This window comes from Merops nubicus, unplaced genomic scaffold, assembly GCF_000691845.1.
Source record: "Merops nubicus isolate BGI_N331 unplaced genomic scaffold, ASM69184v1 scaffold16825, whole genome shotgun sequence".
NCBI lineage: Eukaryota > Metazoa > Chordata > Aves > Coraciiformes > Meropidae > Merops > Merops nubicus.
In genome coordinates this window covers 4064-26645 of record NW_008609215.1, presented here as the reverse complement: position 1 = coordinate 26645, position 22582 = coordinate 4064, and the positions used below count along the sequence as shown (strand labels likewise).

At 36.2% G+C, this 22582-nt stretch overlaps 1 protein-coding gene across 1 annotated transcript in view; it reads left to right on the top strand.

Annotated features, from left to right (window-relative positions):
* The window catches only part of ARHGEF3 (Rho guanine nucleotide exchange factor (GEF) 3), a 28667-nt gene extending 11663 nt beyond the window's left edge, over window positions 1–17004 (top strand). Inside the window, exons 2-10 of the mRNA XM_008940537.1 lie at window positions 1–36; window positions 6631–6801; window positions 8549–8611; window positions 8937–9033; window positions 9139–9215; window positions 10668–10925; window positions 12531–12701; window positions 15140–15326; window positions 16274–17004. The exon at window positions 1–36 is cut by the window's left edge and continues 81 nt beyond it. Of these exons, the coding sequence (XP_008938785.1) occupies window positions 1–36; window positions 6631–6801; window positions 8549–8611; window positions 8937–9033; window positions 9139–9215; window positions 10668–10925; window positions 12531–12701; window positions 15140–15326; window positions 16274–16620 (1407 nt within the window). The 3' untranslated portion in view covers window positions 16621–17004. The remainder of the gene's footprint in view (window positions 37–6630; window positions 6802–8548; window positions 8612–8936; window positions 9034–9138; window positions 9216–10667; window positions 10926–12530; window positions 12702–15139; window positions 15327–16273) is intronic.
* The last annotated feature ends 5578 nt before the right edge of the window (window positions 17005–22582 follow it).

Here is a 22582-nt window from a genome sequence, read left to right as displayed (position 1 = left end):
CCCACCCCGCTAAGGCGGTTCAGCCAGACACTTCAGGTAAGGGCAGCAGCTGCGGGGCCGCGGGCACCCGCCCTGCTCAGGGGGAGCACTCACACACAGAGACACACAGACAGAGGCACACGCACATGCACCACTGTAATGTGCTAGGCAACTTCTGATTACAGTTAACTTTAAAACTCACAACTCTCACCTCAAAACACTTCTCTGTCCAGATAATTAATGGGCTTTAATTACCAGTAAAAAAACCTATTGCACCTGTAGCACGTAAGTTGTTATACTAAAGGATTACAATTGCTTTTTAAATTTGATTAACAGAGTTTTCACGACACTTTCTATTAATTTTGGTTGGTTTCTTTGAAAATGCTTTTCTTTTGTATAGTCATACAGGACTGCTGTATTTCTTTCTGTGAACTTTAACCTTACTTAAACAAGAGTTCGTGAACAATTGGAAAAATGTAATTTTCCAAAGCTGCTGCTGAAAATTAATAAAGGGCAAGCAAATCTTAAAAGCTGTTTAGAGATAAAATAATTTTGCAGTTGCAGTTTCTGTATTATATATTTGGTGTGTAATATTTACCTTGCTTCGAGACTAATGGAACTTACAAAGTATATGAAGTATTTGTGCCTTCAGACCTAGAGACTGCAAAACATTTGGTTGCTCAGCCTCCTGATAGTTATTATGAGTGACAAACAGCTGGGAGCTGCAAGACTGCTGAGGGTCTGGCCTAGAAAGCCAAGCTGTTTCCTCTTTAAAACAATTCATAGAAGATGACATGTATAAGATCTAAAGAAAATTATTTAACAAGACTGATTTCTTTGAGCGGAAATATAAAAATTCTAGACATGTTACTTAATCAAGATTAGCTTAATTAGAACATTAGTGAGGTTACCAGCAGTCTTAAGGAGGGAAGAAAAAAAACCTTCATAACTAAGAGTTTTATGACAAATAGTCATGGGACAGACCCCTATTTTTCTGTAGTTGTAGTTATATAGAAACCAGTTATTACAGCATTCCTTTAAGATTGGTTTTCCTGTGTTCAGTTCCTACGATTTGGAAAGTGCAGACATCTGAATAGAAAAGCAGCATGTGTAGGGTTAGAGGAAAGGCAAAATGGCTGAACTCCCCTCAGTCTGGGTTTGATCCAGAAGGTGTACTATAGTGTGACTAGAGCAGAGATGCCTGTATCCCCCAGGGTGTATAAATCTCTTCCATAGTCTGCCTCCAGGAAAAAATTTGCCTGCTAGTTCCAGTTGTGAGGAGTGTGGAAAGTGAATTAATTTTTGGCTAAACTGCTTCTGAGCACGGCATTTCCCTTTTCACAGCCTTAGACAGCTGTTGTCCTCATTTAAGTACCTATGCTGTTCTTCTGTAGCAAATGCCTTTGAGACTAGGTTGCCCACCACAATATTGTATTTAATAAAGCTTGACTTAGACTATCCAAAACAAGCTGTCCTTTCATGCATGTAGTAACAGCTTCCCAAGATGACAGCTACATAAATGGTGTCTCAGGGCAAATTCTAGACAAAAACATAGAAAACGGTGGCTTTGTTGCAAGTCCTACTGTTGCAAGCATTTCAGTCTTGCTCTGTTCATACTGATTATAAGAGTATATATTTTAATTAACTGTTTGCTGCTAATCAGATTATAAAGTGATGTTATTAATCACTTCTCCTCTAAGTAACTATGTGCTTGAAGGAGTTGCAATGAGAAATCAACCTGCATGTTCTCCAAATCCAAGAGCTGAGTCCGTTTCAAAGTGTTGAATACTGGTGATGTCTCAAAACTGCCTTCATACCTGGCTGTAAATTGACTTACATGATTTTGTCAACAACGTTAGAATAGGGACAAAAAAAGACTGACTTTCTTGTGCTTGGGTGCCACATTTGGGATTATTTGGAAACATTCTTGGAAGCATGTATAGCTGTTTTACTTTTCTTGACATAGCTGTCACTATGCCTTCTGGAACAGTATAAAGCAGGTTATTTTTTTTTTGTTTGGTGTAGCACCCATAAAAAGTGTTGATTTTTCTTACTGGTTGAACTTTTATGTATCTTCATTGTTAAGTTATTTCACTCAAAACTCACGTTTCTTCTTGCATTGCTGCTAGATGTTCTGTATCTGTACAATGAAGAAAATTACTGTCATCACCATAAAATCCAAAACAAACTTTTTCCTCTGGAAGAAAATAGAACAAAGCCAACAGAGCGTTCATCCAAAAAGACCGCTCTAACAGCATCAATAAAAGAATGAGAAAATGATGAGTTTCTTTTATGCCATTTCAAACAAACCTCCTAAAATATATTCGATCTGAATGAAAGATACATGTAAGAGGGGAAAAGTTTATTGTGCATAATTTTCCTTACCTCTGTATGTGTACTTTCCATGTTATATTAATGGACTTTCTGCATGCAGCCTGAAGAGAAACACCTCTGTGTCTGAGATCTGTGGAGTATCTTTTAAGATACTTTCTTAGCAACTTTCATTGTTTTGCATATTTTATTGATTATAGAGATTTGATATTTTTGTGTCAATTTATTAACTTTATTACAATTTTGCACATTATTGTCAATACTTTTACACAAGTATTCAAAGTAACAAAGCAGATAGGGTTTTTCCAGGTTCATTTCTGGGTGGTGGTTGGTTTTTTTCCTACTATATGTAGTCACTGGTTCTGGCACAGAGCACTGTACACTGACTAATGCTGTTAGCTTCATCTGTGATGGAGTCTGTATATCTGCAGGATACCAAATGCTAAGCAGGTATCCTTATTTTTTTATCCACCTGGAAAACCATTTTATTTTCATAGCTGTATTTTCAGTCTATATCAAGCTAGAGTAATGACTGTGATGATCCACTTGTTTCTGCTTGGTCTTATTCACAGCTGTGCTGTTCAGCTTAAAAGCTGAAAGCAAAATCAGAAAAAGAACTCCAGCTGATGTTGAACAGACAGATTAGTCTGGCTAGCTTCCTCTGCAACTTCACTTTGCATTAGTGTGTCCTGAATTTAAGTATAGAGTCCAAGCTATTTTTTATCTGTCTTAGGACATTGGAAATTTCAAAAAAATCCTAAGAAGAAAACACTTTTTAACAGCAGTTTCAATGCTAGGACTTGGATCTATAGTGCCCTTTTCGCAGTGAGTGAAGCTGCTGTCTTTGCTGCAACTGAAATGAAGGTTTGTTAGTTGCCTGAATGAATATCAGTGTCAGGACCCTTTGCACTAACGAAGTGACCATCTTGTAGCAGCCAGATAAATACGGTAAACAGAATTGGCTTGTGGCTGGATTCTTTCCCTGCCCTTCTAGTCTTTGGATTTATCTGAGAATTTTGATAGTCCTAGATGGGCATAATTTTTAAGCAGTATGGTGGACATGTTTTTTTAAGGAAGGCAGAAACTAAGAAAATATTTTTAAAAGACTGGCGATGTAGTAGAAATGCTGTCTTGACAGACATTCCTACGAAAACTTCATGGGATTCTACCACATGACTTTTTTTCTTTTTTTCCCCTTTTTCTTCCCCCCTGCCCCAAACGTCATGGCAAGTACCAACCAAAGATACCAGCATACCTTTAAACTTGATTATTAAAACCTTGAAAGTTTCTTGTAGAACTTCAGGTGGGGGCCTTAATCCACTAAATTGAAATGCATCTGTTTATTTTAAAAAAAAAAAAAAAAAAAAAAAAGGTAAAGTAGTAGAATGGAGATATTGAACTGATCTTTACACTTACTATCAGAGAGTTTTATTGAAACAATTTTTTTATTTTGGGGATATATCAGGTTTATATTGTCTGTTATAGCATTGGTGATTCAAGTATGCTTGACTCTCAAAGGACAAAGTATTTATTTTAGCATTGAATAGTATTACCGTGGTGATACATTAGTTTCTCTTAATGCCTTTACATGCCAATTTCTATAATGTATGCAAAGGAGAAAACAGTATCTTAAAATAGACTTCAGTTTGGAATCCAAGCTTGTGATTCCTGGCCTAACTCAATTTCAGTGTACCAGGATAAGGCAGTCAGTGTTTTTGCCTTTGTTGTGTTAGTGTATAAAAGAGGGAAACACACCAGACAAAGTAACAACTTGTTCTTGAAGTGAAATTTCTCATTATTGTTAAATAACACCTCTAAACCTTTCTGTCCCTTTCCACTAATAAATACCCTCAACCCAATATTATTTATTAATCAAGGCACACTTTGTATGCTTAATTAAAAGGCTGATGTATGCGAGAACCCAATTTAATCTGCACTTAACTGTGTCCAGGTAGCAAAGATGGTAAGCAAGCAGGATTTTGGGGAATTCTATTTCCTTTTGAGTCTCTTTGCCTTTTTCTGCAGCTTCTGCCCAATGGAAGACTGTATCGGGCTGTAGAGAACAGTATCATGCAGCAAGCATAAAGAAAAATTACTGTCAAGGGATATGAAAGCTTCATTTTCTCAAAACACTGTAATTTCAGTTTGCTGTTATGGGTGCATACCAGTTTATAACATTATATATGCCTTTGTTAAAAGGTTTCAAGATCAAGGCATTTCCTTTAAAAATCAGTCTCTGTGGTGCTTTTCATCATAAGTACTTCATTCAACATAAAACATTCCTTTAAAAAAACAGGAGCTATATACTGGAAAGGGACATTCCATCTTGGGGCATGGAATGGCAACTGCTTGCTTTCATTTTCATGGTTGGTGATTTGTGGATGCAGCACACCTGCCTCTTTTCCCTAATCTTTCCGTTTGCATGTGAAAATAATGGATTCTGTGACTGAACATTATAACAAGTGTACATTAAGCATGTCGTTTGGCAAGTATTTCTTTTTCTTAACTCTTGAGGGAAGACTTCCACCTGACTTGCAAAGTTCTGGAAGGTTTGTATGTATAGCTGTGTGTGTTTATTTTTAGAGGTTTTATCATGTCCAAGTAGGGCTCAGAGTGGCTTCTGTTGAAAGGCACAGTTTTTACTTATATAATGTCTTCTGATATTTTAAAAACACATTGTATTTACAGGCTCTGTCTGTATTTCATGGGCTGTTATCTTTGGAGGAGAATTTCAAATATTGTACTTTTTATATGCTGCTTTCAACCTGGAAATGAAGAGAACTTATTTTAAGTATTCTTACCCAGGGCAATTGAAAGATGATTGTGTTATGTAAGGCAGGTTTTAAATGACAACAAAAATGTAGAGCATTTCAACGACGTGAAATACTTGAGACATTTCAGAAGTAGGACCTCAGGAAGAAGCTTCTAATTTTAATGAAGCAAGAAAGGAATCTTTTCAAGATAGCACAGTAAGGGCATGAAGTATCCATCCTTAGTCTGAACTCTTTCTAGTAGTCTACAGGCAAATAGAACTCAGTTTCATTTAACTTGTTTTTATTGAAGTTTAAGATCAGATCACATAATAGATACAGAGATGGTCGTACACACAATGAGTTTACAGGCTCCAGAAATATTAATAAAGATTCTATAGTAGCAGAACACAATACTGGTATTTCAGCAGTTGCTAGCACGCACTGACTGTATAGGATGTTTCTTCAAATGCTAAGAAATAAGGAGGAGCAAGTGGTGTGAGAAGAATCTGGTTTGTTGCTTGTCAGAAACATTAAAATTTAAATTAAGACATAACTTTTCTTTGAATATAATGTGATTGTTCTTCTCTCCTCAGTCAGATACCCATTTCACACCTTTCTATGTGAATTAGCTTCTTGACATCATTTTACATCTGAATAGGCAGGATGTTACCAGCTGAAAGGGTTTTCCCATGTGTCAAAATGAGTTTGGTCAGTTAGAGCATTATAGGATGAATTATTTAATCCTGGTTATGAACATATCCGGAATGATTATACCAATAAAATCTTTCATGATTCTGACAGTTTACCAAAAAAAAAAAAAAAAAAAAAAAAAAAAAGTATTACTATCAGGTAGCAAGACACTAAGGTAAAAGGTTTTGAAGGGCTGTCTCACTGTCTTCATCTGATATCCCTGATGCAGAACCTATTGTTTCTCAGTACATACATCTTTGAACATTCCCACCCCTCCCACAGAATAAAGCCTGACAATTCTGTTGGCTTCCAGTTGATACACAAAAGAAGTTTATCTAGCAGATTTTGCTGTACTACCTTTCCAAATTTTCTGTTTAAAAATTGAATCTTTTTTTCGAAATGAACCAAAAAAGTATTCATACTATTTTAGTCTCTAAAATTTGCATTAACTCTAATTTTTTAAGTATTAGGGGTCTGGTGAGGCAGATGTGTAATGCGTGAATAATTCCTGTCAGTTCATGAAGTTTAAACTTTGTGTTTGAGCAGTTGGCTTAGTGTGTTGGGACTATTCTGCTGTTATCCCTGTAGTTCATTCTTGTGGCATGCTATATGAATGCATTGTACAGTTTTAAACCTGTTGAGAACTGGATGTGGGCGTAGTTCACTGCAAGAATGGAAGTACTGGCCTTTCATAAGGCTGTATTAAAATAATTTATCTTAAATTACAGTGCCAAACTTTGCTATTAAATTCACAGTAAAAACTAATTAGGTAACGTTTGTTTGCTGTATAGATCTATATATATTCATTCCTTAGGAATAAAGATCTGTAATGATAAACTGTTTTAACAATAAAAATTATACTTCTGTGTATTTCCAGCGTTCTATCAGTTTCCGTAGTGACAGTCGCCCGGATCTGGTCAGTCCACGGCCATGGTCTCGGAATATGCCCCCTGCTAACACAAAGCGGAGAGACAGCAAACTGTGGAGTGAGACCTTTGATGTTTGTGTCAATCACATGCTTACATCTAAAGAAATCAAGCGTCAAGAGGTATAATTTTTTTTTTTCCATTCTATGAATTTAATGTTCAAATGTCATCTTCAAAGCACAGAGCTGAGGAATGTTAGTAGGGATTAGGATAGCACTTGAAGTTTTCTTGAAATTATACGGGATGTCACCACCTCCATCAGAAGCAGAACTCCATCCCTCATCTGTATAATTCAAGCTGTATTAGATGAATATGTCCTTTTTTAAAACCATCTTACCATATTTCCATAATATGTGTGAAGTTACTAAGGTATATTTTACTGTGACTGGCTGCATGTCTGTACATGTTCTGTATGACAGTTTCTGTAGTGATGGTTAATATTTTCATGTTTCATTTTGTTGGTCTAGTAATGAGGACTGTGCTATTTCAGGAACAGGTATTCATCAAGTGATACACATGCACAGAAATGCACAATCATTTCCCTTGTTGGAAAAGCATGTCCGAGGAAGTTGTCAGTAATAGAAAATTGATCAAAATATGTATCTTCCAAAGCAAAAGAGTGTGTCTGTGGTTTTAATGTGCTGTATATGACAAATTCTAAATAGTTTGTGTTACAGCCAATAACAGAGCTCCTGCGGAGTCAAGAATTTTTTTTCCCCAAAGAAATTTCTAGCAGTATCAACAAAGTGTATAATAGTCTCTCTGCGAACACTTCAGGGACTGAGTCATAAACCAAACAGCAATAACATCAAGCATTGCTTGTGTTGTGCAGATTTTAATGTTGTGCAAGAATCCATAGGAAGCAGCTTTTAATATTGAGAACTTCAAAGGCAGCTTATTGAGAAACAAACCGTAGAAATGGCATAATGTAACAGTCATTACTGTCTTGAAGCAGTAGCCAGGACCCTTCATAGAGCCTAGATAAATGAGCTGTATTCCAGGAAGGTCTGTATGAGGGTTCTGCCTTATATTGGTTCTTACACTGCATGCCTCAACAGAATGTCTGAAACTCTCCCAGGCGAGCGCTGTCGGTTGACTCGCACAGTGGCTAGCCCTCCATGTATGCATATTATTGAGCTAGGAGAAGCTGCACCAGCTGAAGATATTTTTCCATGATCTATGCAGGCTGCAAGCTCTGATTGTAAAGTCAGTAATTCTAACTGACCAAAATACTAACTGTGTCTGTACCCTAGTTTAGAATGAAATAATAAAATAAGTAAATGCAATGGTACTTTGATAAACCAATGTATTAGAGTGGTCATTATTTTTAATCCACCAGCTTTCAAGTCTCGCATCTGTTTCAAGAGAAGTAACTAACATCAGCCAACAAGTTAAGTAGCACTCAGCCCTTCTAACAATAATTGAACTGGTATCAAAATCAAAGGGCTCACGACCAAAGAGATGTTTGTAAAGATCTGTTGTCTACATACTAGACAACCTAGAACTTCTACTGCTGCATTTGTTAAAATGGAACACAACAAACTCCTATGCAAAGAGTTATATAAACAGTTAAGATAGAGATGAGTCACAATATCACACTGATGATAGCTCCCCCATCTGGACACACATCTGTTGGAAAAAAAATTAATTCTGTGACTGATAAGGATTTTATGAACAGTCTGATAGAGCTCTGTTTTAAAAAAATACCACACAGGATTTGTAGCTATGGAATAAAGCTTTATTTTTGTAATTAGATTTAACAGAAAAACATTAGACGTTTTGCTATGTCTAATTAAGACAACTGTTCAGACTATTAACATCAACTCAACAAATAAAGATACTTTCTATTATTCGTGTCTTTTTTTACAGGCTATCTTTGAACTTTCCCAAGGAGAAGAAGACTTGATAGAAGATCTGAAGTTAGCAAAAAAGGTATGGTTTTTTTTTAAAAAAACCCACAATAAACAGTAATCATTGGTTTGTATTGCTTTTAAAATAATTCTTGCTTTTTAAAATTGCTAAGACAGTAAGGGGGAGGAGGGGGGAACCAAAATGTTCCCATTTTCCTATTCTTTCTTATAAATGTCATAATTTTTTTCTTTAAAATATGAAACTGGTAGTTTAAGGTATGGTTATGAAACTTTACAATATTCTCAGCAATTGGTCTGATTTTACTTATAGGAAGCTTAAAATGCTATCACTAATTTTTCAGCTACTGATGATACATTAACTAGAGAGCCCTCTTTTTTCTTTTCAGGCTTATCATGACCCCATGCTTAAACTTTCTATAATGACAGAGCAAGAGTTGAACCAAATTTTTGGAACACTGGATTCTTTAATTCCTCTGCATGAAGGTAAAGCTCAAATAGTCATTGTCCACAGTACTATTGCACTTAGATTTATAGTCATCTGATTCATTAATTGAAGTTTCTCTTCTTTTTTTTTTTAACCATGATCAGATCTTCTTAGACGACTTCAAGAAGTCAGGAAACCTGATGGATCAACAGAACGTGTTGGCCATATCCTTGTGGGTTGGGTAAGGCAGAGGTTTTAATTAACGTGGTTTGGAACTGCAACATAGTTCTTATCAGACGATTTCCTTTCCATATTCTTTTGCTGACCACTTGCTCAAAAAAGAAGGATATTATTATTATGAATGGGGAAAACAATAGCCAGATCCTCCACCGGTCTTAAATTATACATAAGAGATCTAAGGTGGCCAACAGCTGGAGGAATGAACAGATTAATACATTCACTCATGGCGCATAATGCAAAGAAGGGAGCGAGCTGACTCAGATACCAAGCCCCGGGCGCTGGAATAAGCCAGGCAATCAGTCCAATCATATAGTAATCACCCAGAGAAAGCCTCATAGTTCCTTCTGTCTGTGTCTTGCCCTGCCGTTCCTGGGAACTCTGTTGGCTCTGAACAGTCAGGGAGCCCTTCCGATAACTGGAATCCCTACACAGTAGATGTACTGTGTAGGTAGGCTTCCCAAAACCCACTGCAAGCAGAGTCAGTTCTTATGTGATTACTCTGGGGGCAGGACAGGATGTTCATGTGGTAGTTGGGGGCACCTGGTGGTGACCCCCTACTCAGTTCCCACCCAAGGCTGGCCAGACCCTACGTGAAAACCAATCAGGAGGGTATTTCTTGCCTGGTTGTGGACATCATCCATATGCCAACCCTTATTCAGGGCAAGGGGTTTAAACCCCAGCACTTCACATATCTAGCATAACATGTCAAAAGTACATTCTCAAAGTATTTTTAAAAGGTTAGGCAACTATTTAGAGACACAATGGAATATTTTGCCTTTTCAGAGTTTTCCCATGAAAATATTTAGACTAGCGTATTTCTTTTAAAGCTTTTGCTATTCAGGAGATGCGAAATATTTAATTAATAAAAGGGCTTGAAATTTTTAAGGAATTAGGTAATAACATATTTAGCAGCTCTGAAACAGTGGTCTGTAAACAAGAGAAACACGATCACTACTGGTATGTAATGCAGATAGTTAACAATAAATTGAAAATAATCTGGTTTTCTTTGCATAAAGTAATTTTAAACATACTTATTTTCTGGTGTGTTTGAACACCAGTGAAATTCTCTTGGTCCAAATATATCCAAGTCTAATTTCCTTCGAAGATTTTACATATAATTGTATGATAATATAACTGGTTTTGTGCATGGATACATGGCACTAAGTAGTGTTCAATTTTAAGTCATGGATATTTTTAAAGTTTTGGAATAGTATTGGAGATCTCTAGCAGCTAAGAGCCGAGCTAGTGTTTCTAAATTATTTAAATGATGAACGAGGTGGTCAGAGGACCTCTGTAAAGCTTATATATGTTGGAAACATCGTCAATAAATGGTGGATAGATTTCCAGCTAAAAGATTCTCTGCATGAGTTCTGATATCCTGAATCATTTGAAACTTTCAATGCAGCAAACTGTGCTTTGTTTCAGCTGCAAAATAATTTATTCCTTTCCTCAGCTTCCGTGCCTAAACTCCTATGATAGCTACTGCAGCAATCAAGTAGCAGCCAAAGCTTTACTGGATCACAAGAAACAAGACCACAGAGTGCAAGATTTCCTGCAGCGCTGCTTGGAGTCTCCTTTTAGTCGCAAACTGGACCTGTGGAATTTCCTGGACATCCCAAGAAGCCGTTTGGTTAAATACCCATTACTACTCAGAGAAATTTTGAGACACACACCAAATGATCATCCAGATCAGCAGCACCTTGAAGAAGCTGTGAGTTACTCTTGGGCTCGGGATTTTTTTAGGAAACTATAGCACTCTTAGCTTATTAATGAACTAAGGTATGGCGCTATGCAACATATGGAAATGTCAGTACTTATATGAAGATTAGCCGTGGGTTTTTTTTTAAAGTACATGTTTCAAAACACATGTACCTGACCACTATGGTTCTGCTGTTCCTTCCCCAAATCCCTTGCTCAGCTCAACTTCTCTGTTGCAAAATTGGAGAATGGTGTTTTAAGTCCAGAGTTTGCATACACTCTCATTTAGATATAATCTGTAAGGTTCATTTTCCTCTTGTGCAGATTCTTTTAAACCCAAATAAAATGCATAAATATCTCAAAGAATTCTTCTGCTTATTTCTGACATTTGCTTTTCTAAGTAATGTCTGGTAATATCATCTAAAGATAAAATTTTAAATGCTTTCCTCCAGTACTTGTATTTGGCAGTTGTATAATAAAATATAATCAGGATTTTTTTTTCTTGGTATTTCAATAGCCTTATATAGCTTTGTGGTATTCTGCTTCAGCAGAACACTGTCTTTAAAATAATGTATTTCATAAATTTTGTATTTGCCAAGTTAAAGTAGGAAACAGAAATTACTCTGTGGTTGGCTCTTAACACTTTTAGGCTCATCAAGTGTATTTGTTTTCCTCTCTGACAACCTGCTGCAAGCACACTGGGCCAACTCTGATAGATCTCCTGGGATCAGTAGATTCTTGAATCATCTGTTTGGGCACATATGTCTCAGTCCCTTCCCCTGTTTCATTTCTAGTTATTTAACAGAGGAATTTCATTGATCCAAGTAACCTATGCTCACTATTAGAGTTGTCTAAAATCAACAGAACTTCTACATGCCCAGTAGAAGATCTATGTTTTAAGTTTCTCAGTGTCCTTAAAGACTGTGTAGTATAAGGAAGTTCAAGATACGGAGTGTGTTTTTATAGAAAAGGCAAAACTTCGATTTTAATGGGTTTTTTAAAGTAAAAAGGCAAGATAATTATTACTTCTAATTGTAAAATTGTAGGTATATGCAAGGAGTGGAATTGTAAAATGAAATTAATTTTGTTTTCATAGGGTAACTTTCATAATGAGCTGAAGTTAAGAATTTAGGGTTCTGGGCTGCTTCCATGTTTTGCAGAATAAGGATCTTGATAGTTCTTGTTTCTTGTTATCTGATACAATGCAGCAGTTTTCAGAGAACTACAATCTGTTTTGAAGAAATATTTTTAAGGCAGGTTATTTGTCCTGTGTCATTTATTGGCACATTTCAGCTGAGTAAAACACATCTCTGCTTGTATTTCTTACATCTGTTTATCTTAATTCTGCCTATTTTCATTTGATATGAAAAGATAAATATCAGATTTTTAAGCCATTTTTAGAAGCAATGATAAAGACAAACTAAAGTGTCTTTGTACACTGTAGTCTGCTTAATTCTGTTGCTAATATTAATACTCTAATAGAACTTTTTTAAGAATTAATGAAAAATATACTGTAAATTAAAATGTATTTTCTTGAAGTTACAGTTCAGACTGTTAGGATATAGCTCTGAATATTAGACTGTGTAATGTTCATGTGCTTTAAATTGTTTTTCTGTAGATGAATATAATTCAGGGCATAGTGGCTGAAATCAATGTGAAGACTGGTGAATCTGAATGCCAGTATTACAAAGAGAGACTTATTTATCTTGAAGAAGGCCAAAGGGATTCATTGATTGATAATTCACGTGTTGTATGTTGTCATGGTGAACTGAAGAACAGCAGGGGCGTGGTAAGGAATAAATATTTTGTCATAGATTTGAAAGATATCTTCATTTTGCATGACAGCTAAAAAAGCTGTGAATATACATACAGAAACATCACTCTCCTACATAGGAAGTTGACTATTTTAACAACTTATGTTAGTAGTGAAGGATCTGTGTATGGAGATAATCAGCTTATGTGTGTCTCTGTCTCTTAAGGGGACCTAACAATATCCTGGCTAAACTGTAAACTTGTTAAATTTCAGTAAAACTTGCAGAAAAAAAAAAAATGGCAAGTAAGAAACATTTGTGGTCCCAGAGACATGACAATAATGTCTGTAATGGCACAAAAAACATACTAACAAATTTTAAATCTGTTAAAGGCTGTGGTTATTAAAAATGTTTTACTTCATTATTTGTTGAAGTCAATGTTAATTTATTTAGCAAAGAAATCTGATATTTGATACTGCAAATTCCAGTCTCCAGGAGTCTGTGGTGTTGATGTGTCATAAGGTGAGGTTTGAGTTTTCACAAGTAAACCCAAGCACATAGTTTAGTAGAGGTATTAATAGAAACCGTTCGTTCTTAAGATTCCCCCTTCCCCCCCCGTTTAAATAGAAACAATATGAAATTTTGAATGAATAAACAATGAAAAATGTCTCTTTCATTAACTGAGTTTATGACAGTTTTATTAAAAAAAATCAACAAAGTAGGGAGGATTCTAAATGCATTTTTCACCATTGGGAGTGCTTCTATGTAGTGTATTCATACAATAGAAGGATCATGTTTTAGCATACAACTGAGATGGAAAGTTGAAATGGATGCTGTTCTGTCGCTCATCTAATAAAGATCAGGCACGCAGTTAATATAGAGCAAACTAGCAGAAAGAATCTGGTAATTTTTGTCTTTCTGGTGAATTTTATTCCATCCACACTACCCCTGCCTGCCTTTGGTAGCATAACATTAAATATATAATTAATTCTTTTCAATTGATTAACTGTATTTAGCATTCCACAGCATTTTGGGGCAGTTTCCACATGATAAGTTCCTTGAATACCATTGATGGTGTGGGATATTTTAATGTTTGTGTGTTTCCTTGATTTGGGGTGAAAATCACATCGTTTATATCCTGAGGCTATCACTCTCCTTTTCCACACCTGTTATTACAGAGTATTAGCTTTGGCAGCAAATAAGAGATGTCACCACCAAAAGGAGGTTCATATTGCTTCCACTAGCATCAGCCATGACAAAGCTTTACATTATGAAGAATCTGCAACATTTTGTGGATGATAGTTTGAAAACAGAGTTTCAAAATAAAAAAGATATTTTTACTGCACATTTTATATTGAAAAAAAACCAAACACAAAACCAACCCTACTAAAGAAGCAAATATCCATACCTGAATACACCCCAAATATTTAATCTCTCACATTTTTTGCATTCTTTCATGCTTCATTCATACAAGAAGTAGCCGTATGTCAAACATAAAAACTGAAACACGTAATGGCTAGATTCTTTACCAGACTCTGCATAGAGTTACTTTTAATACAAAAGATGACAGCACTGCAGAATAAGAAACAAACAAAAAGTTTAGGTATGTGTCCTACAAAGACTTAGAGAGCCACAAATGGAAGAAAAGTGGACTATTAATGGATGTAAAATGAGACATCTGGAAAAATGGAATTAAGATGGACTTTTTCCAATATCAGAAGACTGCCAAGGCTTATTGGGAAATTATTCTGCTATAACTGCCTCTTTTGTTATAGTTTCCTGCAAGCATGAGCTACTGGAAGATAGGACGGTGAGCTAAATGGAGCTGAAGATGTATCTTGTGTTAAAACAACAGATACTGGGTCTTTAGATTTAGAGTCAGGTAAACTTTAGAAGCAAAGAACAGTTACTTATGATTGGAAGGAAAATTCTGGCAGTGAAAAAAAAAAGCATTTAAATGCATGGTATCAAGGGAAATTAATTTAAAATTTCAGTTTGTTTATTATTGGAAGCCACTGGAGATTTCAAAATGTGAGTAGGAACATAATTTAAAGATAATAACAGGTGACTCGTGCCACCTAGGAGGAAAAGTAATTTGCTGGGCTTCAAGCTGATTGTGAGCAGTGTGTGGATTGTAAAAAGATTGCTCCTAACTGTTCACTTGAAAATATTTGAATAAGATTGCTTGTTTCTGAGTAACACAGGCAGTACAGAAAGTTAAAGTGGGTGTCAGAAAGAAAAATAAGTATATTCATGCTGCTGGAGAGAGAGCTTTGAAAGGTCATGCACATTTCAAGGCCTTAACACTAAAAGCTTAACTAGAACTGTGCTGCTGCACTGTAAGGCTTAAATAGTGGGAAGACAGGAATCCTTATTTCAGCTGTTGAAAACACAAGGTTATAATGCACTACTTTAAATAAATTTAGTTTAACGACGTTCTGAAACAAGGAATAATACTTTGTTTAACTTCTAACAGAAACTGCACGTCTTCCTTTTTGAAGAAGTGCTGGTGATCACTCGCGCTGTGGCCCATAACGACCAGCTCTGCTACCAGCTCTACCGGCAGCCCATGCCCGTGCGGGAGCTGGTGCTGGAAGACCTGCAGGACGGGGAGGTGCGGCTGGGGGGATCCATACGTGGGGCGTTCAGCAACAACGAGAGAAGTATGGCTGCACTTTTATTTGCTCATATAGGACCGTTATAACCTTAAGGCACCTGCCAATGATGCATCAGAATGTTGTCTCTAAAATTTATATTAACTGTATCCAACATGTTGATTTGTATTTCAGAACAGTTTATTATGTTGTAACCTGCTTCTTTTACATAGTTTCTCACAGCTGATTGATAATGGCATTTCTCTGCACATCTGCTCCTGCTCTGAACTGAGAAGGGGAGAATATGTAGAATGTACTGGCAAGACCACAAAATTAGAAGCACAAGTATATTTTGAAATCTTAAGCTTTAGCTGTTATGACTTTCCTTGTATTATGGAGACATGAATTTCTATTCCATAACTACGTCTTTCAGATGACAATTAATGTAGTGTTTAGTGTTAAGACTGCAGCATAACTCAGTAATATCAAGAGATAGTGTCCTTCTAATTAAGCATATTATAAAGATGCTTGTTTCTATTACAAGGGTCCTTTGAATCTCACTTACCTTGTGAAAACTTTCAGGGGATTTTATGTATATTGGCTTTATTAATGAAGGGAGTGGAAGATATGAGGCAATCTCCAGCTGAAACTAGACACGGTATTCAGTGAAGGTTCTGGAAATCTGTTTTGCAGAGAAGTAGGAGGAGAGGTGCTGAAATGTGGGGGAAGCCTTAATCCTGCTGATTCACTTAAAGCATTAGAGGTAGCTCATGCATGACAAAACCAAAATTGTTTAATGCAGCAATAAGAAAGCATTAGAAGTGCTTGTGGTGTTCTTTGTTCTTCCCCCACAAACCAAGGAAATACCTAGACTCCTCTGTGGTCTAATGCAGTATTGGCAGGAAAACACCGTAAGTCAAAGATTGTGCAGATTCCTTTATTTTATATATACTTATATATTATAAAATCCATGCAGTGAAAGCATCTTGTGTTTTTATATATGTTGTTCCTTTCAGTCAAAAACTTCTTTAGAGTCAGCTTCAAAAATGGATCTCAAAGCCAGACTCACTCACTCCAAGCCAATGACTCCTTCAACAAGCAACAGTGGCTTAACTGTATCCGCCAGGCCAAAGAAAAAATCACATGTGCAGGCAAAGCTGATGTGCTGAACTCGGAGGCACGTTTTCTGTTGTCACCAAATGGAAGCAGAGTACCCCAGGCAGAAGCCATGCTTGAGCAAATGGACCAATCAGACTGTGAGTCAGACTGTAGTATGGACACCAGCGAGATCAGCATCGACTGTGAACATATGGAACAGACAAATTCTTCCGAAAATGAAAAGCAAATAGAAACCAATATTTGACAGAAACTTACAGTTCATGGAAGAAAATCTGTCTTTTACCTGTACAGTATTTGCATTCCATACATGGAACCATTTGGAGAAGCACTTTTAAAACATTTTTTGTGACAATGTCAGTGCAGTCCTTGTGTTCGTACCCTATGAGTGTAGTACTGTAACTGCCAATCTGTATAAGCTGGAATCTCTTGCAACTCATGTCCTGTGATTGTGTTCCATAAACATGCAAGATGGATGAAAGAGGTACTTGGCCAGTTATTCTCAATGTCCTGCTGTAAACAGAATCTTTAAACTACTGTTTATATACGCATTACAAAAAGGGTCTTTTCATAATTTAAAAAGTGCTTTATTTGCCCTTTAGTGGGGCAGCTGAAGATGTGTACTTTATATGGAGTTTCAAGATGGGTATGAAGAATAGTAAGTTTTTGTAGAGGCATGGAAGGAAAAATTAGTTTATTGGAAAAAAAAAGAAAACACCTTGCAATAAACTGTCTGAACTCTTGTGGTATTAAATCAAAAAGAACTATAAACAGTGGGCCATTTAAACAGTGTCTCTTTAGGAATTAATTTTTCAAAATGAAGCAGTGTCCTTGATCCAGCAACCCAATTTAACTAAAATCGGGTGGGTTAACGTGGTCAGCATAGTGCTACGGTTTGTTTATCAAAGCATATGATGCTAAAAAAAAGTTAACTGAAACAAAACCAACCACACCCAACCAAACTGCTATAGCTAGCACTGAATTAAATGAAATGCTGAGAATACTGGGTATTTGTAAATAAGCTGGTAGTTTGCTTTCAGTGCCATATATATATATATTTATATATATATATGTGTGTGTGTGTCTATTTTATCCCAGGCAGGATAAGAATGGAAAGAAGCCTTTGCTTGTGAATAGGCCCTCTTCAGCATTTTGCACTCCACTGACCTCCACTGTTGTTTTTAAACACCACTAAACCAATGTTAAAACATTTAATTTTCTGTAGAAGTCCATTTACAGTTACATGTAGTTGTTTTTTAAGCTAAGTGATGATTTTATATGAATGGTGCTCTACAAATACCATGTGGGATTATGTAGAGAAATTTTAAACAAAAAAGGGAATTGCTTTTCCTTTAGGATGTATTGCATCCTTTATATTTTTCTCAAGATTTGTTTTAAAATTTTTTTGTTGTTTTTAATCTCATAATGTAATTGGAAATATTACTGTTTTTTCTGGTGGCTGATTTACTCTACTCATTATGATGAGAAGCAGGTGAGTCACATAAATGCAGTCTAAAACAGTTCAATATCCTGTTACTTTTCAAGAATCTCTGGGTAAAATTTTATTTCTTTGTATAAGAAATAATGCCAGTGTTGTGTGGCAAGCTATGAAAATGACATATTAATAAATTTAAGTGATCCTTGATATGACACAAGATAAGCTATGCAAAGTACTTGTAACAACAGAGGTAGAAAACCTGCAAAGTTGTTGCCAAAACCATTCTTGTGTTCTACAAGTTTACAGAAAATGTACCGTGTCAAGTATCTTATATATATGCTGATGCACATTACAGAAATCAGTGTGACAAGATGATAAACAATATAAACCAAGGTATTTTTGTTTTTTTAAAAAATGTCATTTTTACCCTATAGAACATATTTCTGTATTTATAGTTTTTTTTTAAAAAAAAGTCGTCTTTTTTTTTCTGTTTCAGTCTTTGTAATTTATTTCAACTGCTTCGTTTTTTCCAGCTGAATGAGAATGCCAGTGAGACGAGAGAAAGGAAAAAGTTGCAAAAGAAAAGGCATAGGAAAGCATCTTAGATGATAAACTATTTTCATAAAAGCTGTTCAGCAAAATGTTTAAAAAGAGCAAAAAGCATGTAAAGTCTAAAGATGGAGAAGAAAGAATGAATCTGTATATTGACTTTTTTTAAAAAAATAATAGCCTTAAAATTTTTTTGAAGCATTTCAAATAAATTACATTAAACCATTTTGATTTTTATTTAGTTTGTTTGTTTGTGCAAAAAGACTACAACAAAATTTCAGGTGTGGACACACAGTAAGAGGCTTAACATACGTGACTAATACTTTGTATTTTTGTAAATACTTTGTATTTAAATTTAAGTATTTGGATCTAACTTGCTAGACACAAACCAGTAACAAGTCTCTGCACTCAATTCAGCACATTTCCCAAAGTTTTGTATTATATAATCGATTTAGTGAGTATGTAGAACCAAAAATTAGCATCCTGCTGTCAGTTTCTCTCTCCTGGTTTCTTGTGGGTCACATCTATACTAAATATATATTATTCCAAAACACTGAGATGATGAATTTTGGATCATGTAAAAAGTCACCAACCAGCCAGTGAATCTCAGAAGATGAATTTACATTTGTTTACTTTCATTTAGCCCACTTAGCATTGCATTCAACATGCTGCACTATGTTTCAGTTTTGCTTTGTAGTTTATGTACTTAGCTACTAATTTGATCTAATAAGGCTTAATACTGTTTTGTTTTTTTTTTTTTCAAATCACCTGAAGGAATAAGCTTTCTGGTTTAAGAATACTAATATCATTCTAGATTTGGTTACCTTGTCTTGGTTTTAGCACTTTTTAAATGCCACTGCTTTTGAAAGAACTTCTGATTGGGGCGGGAGGTGGTGGCGGAGGAGTGGGCTGGACATGGGCAAAATGTAAAATTATGAAAAAGATGAAAAGTAATGTAAGTAAATATGTCAAAGTGACCATCACAGCTGGTAATCCTGGGGTCAGCAGAAAGGCGTCTGAGGAGCTGCGGTGGTGAACTCGCACATACTGCAGCCATGCACTACACAGAGGCCTCTGAATGATTCTCATGCTGAAAATTGCTTCTGATTTTTCAGGTCATCTACCATTGCATTTAGAGTGCTTCCACTACAATGGCAGCTGAAAGCTGTGTAAGTTTTCTATTTGACCTCTATGGGATCTTTGATTATTCCTGTCTCAGATGGAAGAACAGTGCCATGGCAAGAAGGTGAATGAGAACAGTTGGGGAGTGGTTAAAAAAAAAAAAAAAAAAAAAAAAGACAGAAAGAACGGAAAAAGCAATCTTAGCAACTTGTTTGCTCTTCTGTTCCTGGTGAGAATAGACAGTTGGCTTGTCGAGAGATCTGAGGAACCAGAAGTAATGAAGGTAAAAGCATAGATCACCTTGACTGAGAAGGAATGGTAAGCAAAGAGAATGCCTTTGGAAGTCTTTGAATGATATGGGTACTCTGAAATTACAAAAGAAAATTTAACTGTCTGGTTTTTGGTTCCCTAGATGTGGTCTACAGCACTGAAAAGAACAATGCAAGGATGAAGACCTCTTTCCTGGAACACAAAGGTCTGCTACGAGACACCAGGAGCACTTAGTTTAAAGTCTGTGAAGCTCAGGACCAGGAAGTCAGTTGCCAGAATCTGGGTAAAGGATAGGCCCAAAGTTGAACTCTGGAGTGGTGAGTCAGTGGCGACTCCTATTCAGCATGCCCCACCTGAACCAGAGATACTGCCTCAGGAATGTCTCTGCAATTGTGGGAACCAGGTTTCTTGAGGTTTCCCAGAAATTTCTAGAGTTTGAAAGACATCAGAATTTTTAGAAATCAGTTTAATGGATTGCTCTTTTTGAAAAAGCTGATGTTTTATGGTGATGCTATCTGGCACTCAACAGTCTTGATTCCTGGAATCTAACAGAGCCAGATACTGAGTTCTACATATACGGAGAAAATTTCTTTCCTTTTGAATAGTGGTTCCAGATCCAGAATGGACAGTTCTTCCATACTTAATGCTTACTCATCAATACTGATTTTTTAATACTGTAATCTATTCTACTGGTTGATGCTGCCATCTGCTGGTAGTAATTGTATCTTTTTAGAGATTTATTTGTTTACATTATCTTGTAAACATTTTAAGATACTACGTGTATTAATTATTATAAAATTGAAGCATTTTCAAAAATACAACTATTTTCAGACTTTCACCTGATGATCACAGATTTGTTAGAAAAAAATACTAGATGAATTTCTGCTACTAAACCCTGGCTTTATGGAGACAAGCCTACTTGCCCAGTTTGTTTTACCTTTTACTATCATAGGCATATTTTCTCCATGGCTGGTAAGTGATACTAACGCTCTTTCCAAATGTGTAGATTATGGTTTTTTTTCTCTGAATTTTTTGAAGGGACCCTTTTTTGCATGGACTATGAAGAAAGTTCAATGCTAACAGTTCCTCCTATCTTTGATCTCCTGGCATGTTGGAGGGCAGGCACGGACTTCACAACTCCATGAGAGTTATAAGCGAAGACCTTTATTCTATACACAGCATCTACTTTATATGATTCTCACAGTAACTCGTGCCATGCTCGCATCTGTGATTGGTTAATTCTGTGTTGTCCAAACCCCGACAGCATTCCAGTGGTCAGTACACGTTCATCTTCAGCCTAGTCCACGCGGTTCGTTTCGCTTAGCTGGTTTTTGGCAAGCTGCTGCTTCTTGTTTCTTTGCTCTTGCACAGTGGTTTTCCCCAGCTGCTTTTTCTGTTGCTCTTATCTGCCCACAATGATACCTGGTCCTTGCTTTTGCTGCTGCCCCAGGTCCCACAAGACAGCATAGCTCGAGCTGGCTTCGAGCTGGCTGCTGCCCAAGGTCCCACAAGATAGCATGGATCAAACTGGCCGTCATCAAGGCCTCCAACACTGGCACCTAAAATTTAGTCAGTGCAAAATTAGCACTTAAACATTTGAAGAAATGGGATGTGTTTTGCATCACCAGAGTAATTTCTGGAAAGCAAAGTACTAATTTCTACTTACTTAAATTAAACTGTAACTTTATGCAACCCTCCCTTATAAATGTATTTTATTTTGTAGTAAAAATCTGATCTAAATCTGCTTTACATACAATCTGATTTCAGAATCAAAGGGATCTGCAGCTGCTTTGTACTTGGGTGGGAAACCACTCAGTACAAGCCAGGGAATCATGGTTGAATGCTTGGCAAATACCAGAAACCACAGAAACCAGAAACTAGAAAGACTATAAGGTGACAGATTTTAAAGCCTTTTTTCTCTTCAGAGTATTCAAGTAATCTCTTCCTGTGGTGGTTTTTCACTTCACCTTTGTTTTGTGAACTGGGATTCTTGCTACCTATTTTATTTCTTTCACGATTAAAGATGCATAGTGGTATAGTGATTCAGAATTGTTACATCATTTATTAATTAGCGCCTAGTAATTTTTGTGATGATCTCTCCTAGGCTCATATTAATTGACACATAAAGTCATTTTGTACAACTGCAAAGAAGTATCTTTTTAAAGCAAGTGTTAAATTAGCAAAACTTCTTTGTATGGTCGTTTGGTAAATAATGAAGACCTGATATGTTGTTAGGATTTGTTATGATACACACTTAATGGTGTTTGTGTTTCTTTTTATTGGACACACCTAAATACATTGTAAGCATATGCTTTATCATATTTTCCAGTATTTGTTGTGAGAGAAAGTAGGAGTAAGCACACTTTTCACAGTTACAGGGTAATTTCCGTAGACAGTTTTCCACAAAAGGTGCCTTTTATGGTAGTTGTTTCTTGAGTGCTTGTTGAATTTATTAGAATGGATGAATTTATTGGAATACAAAGGGCCTCCGTTCCAGAACTACTGGAATACAAAGAAGATATTAATTTTAGACTCAAAGTTTCTTCTGGAGTCTTTAGAATTTTACAAAAAATCATAGAATCATAGACTGTTTTAGACTGGAAGAGGACCTCTAGCGGTCATCTGGTCCAACCTCCCTACACAAGTAGGGACCTCTCTATCTAGGGCAGGTCGCCCAGAGCCCTGTCAAGCCTGACCTTGAATGATTCCACATATGGGGCCTCCAATACCTCTCTGGGCAGCCCATTCCAGTGATCTATCACCCTTATATTAAAGAATTTTTCTCTAATATCCAGTCTAAATCTATCCTTTCCTAGTTTAAAAACATTAC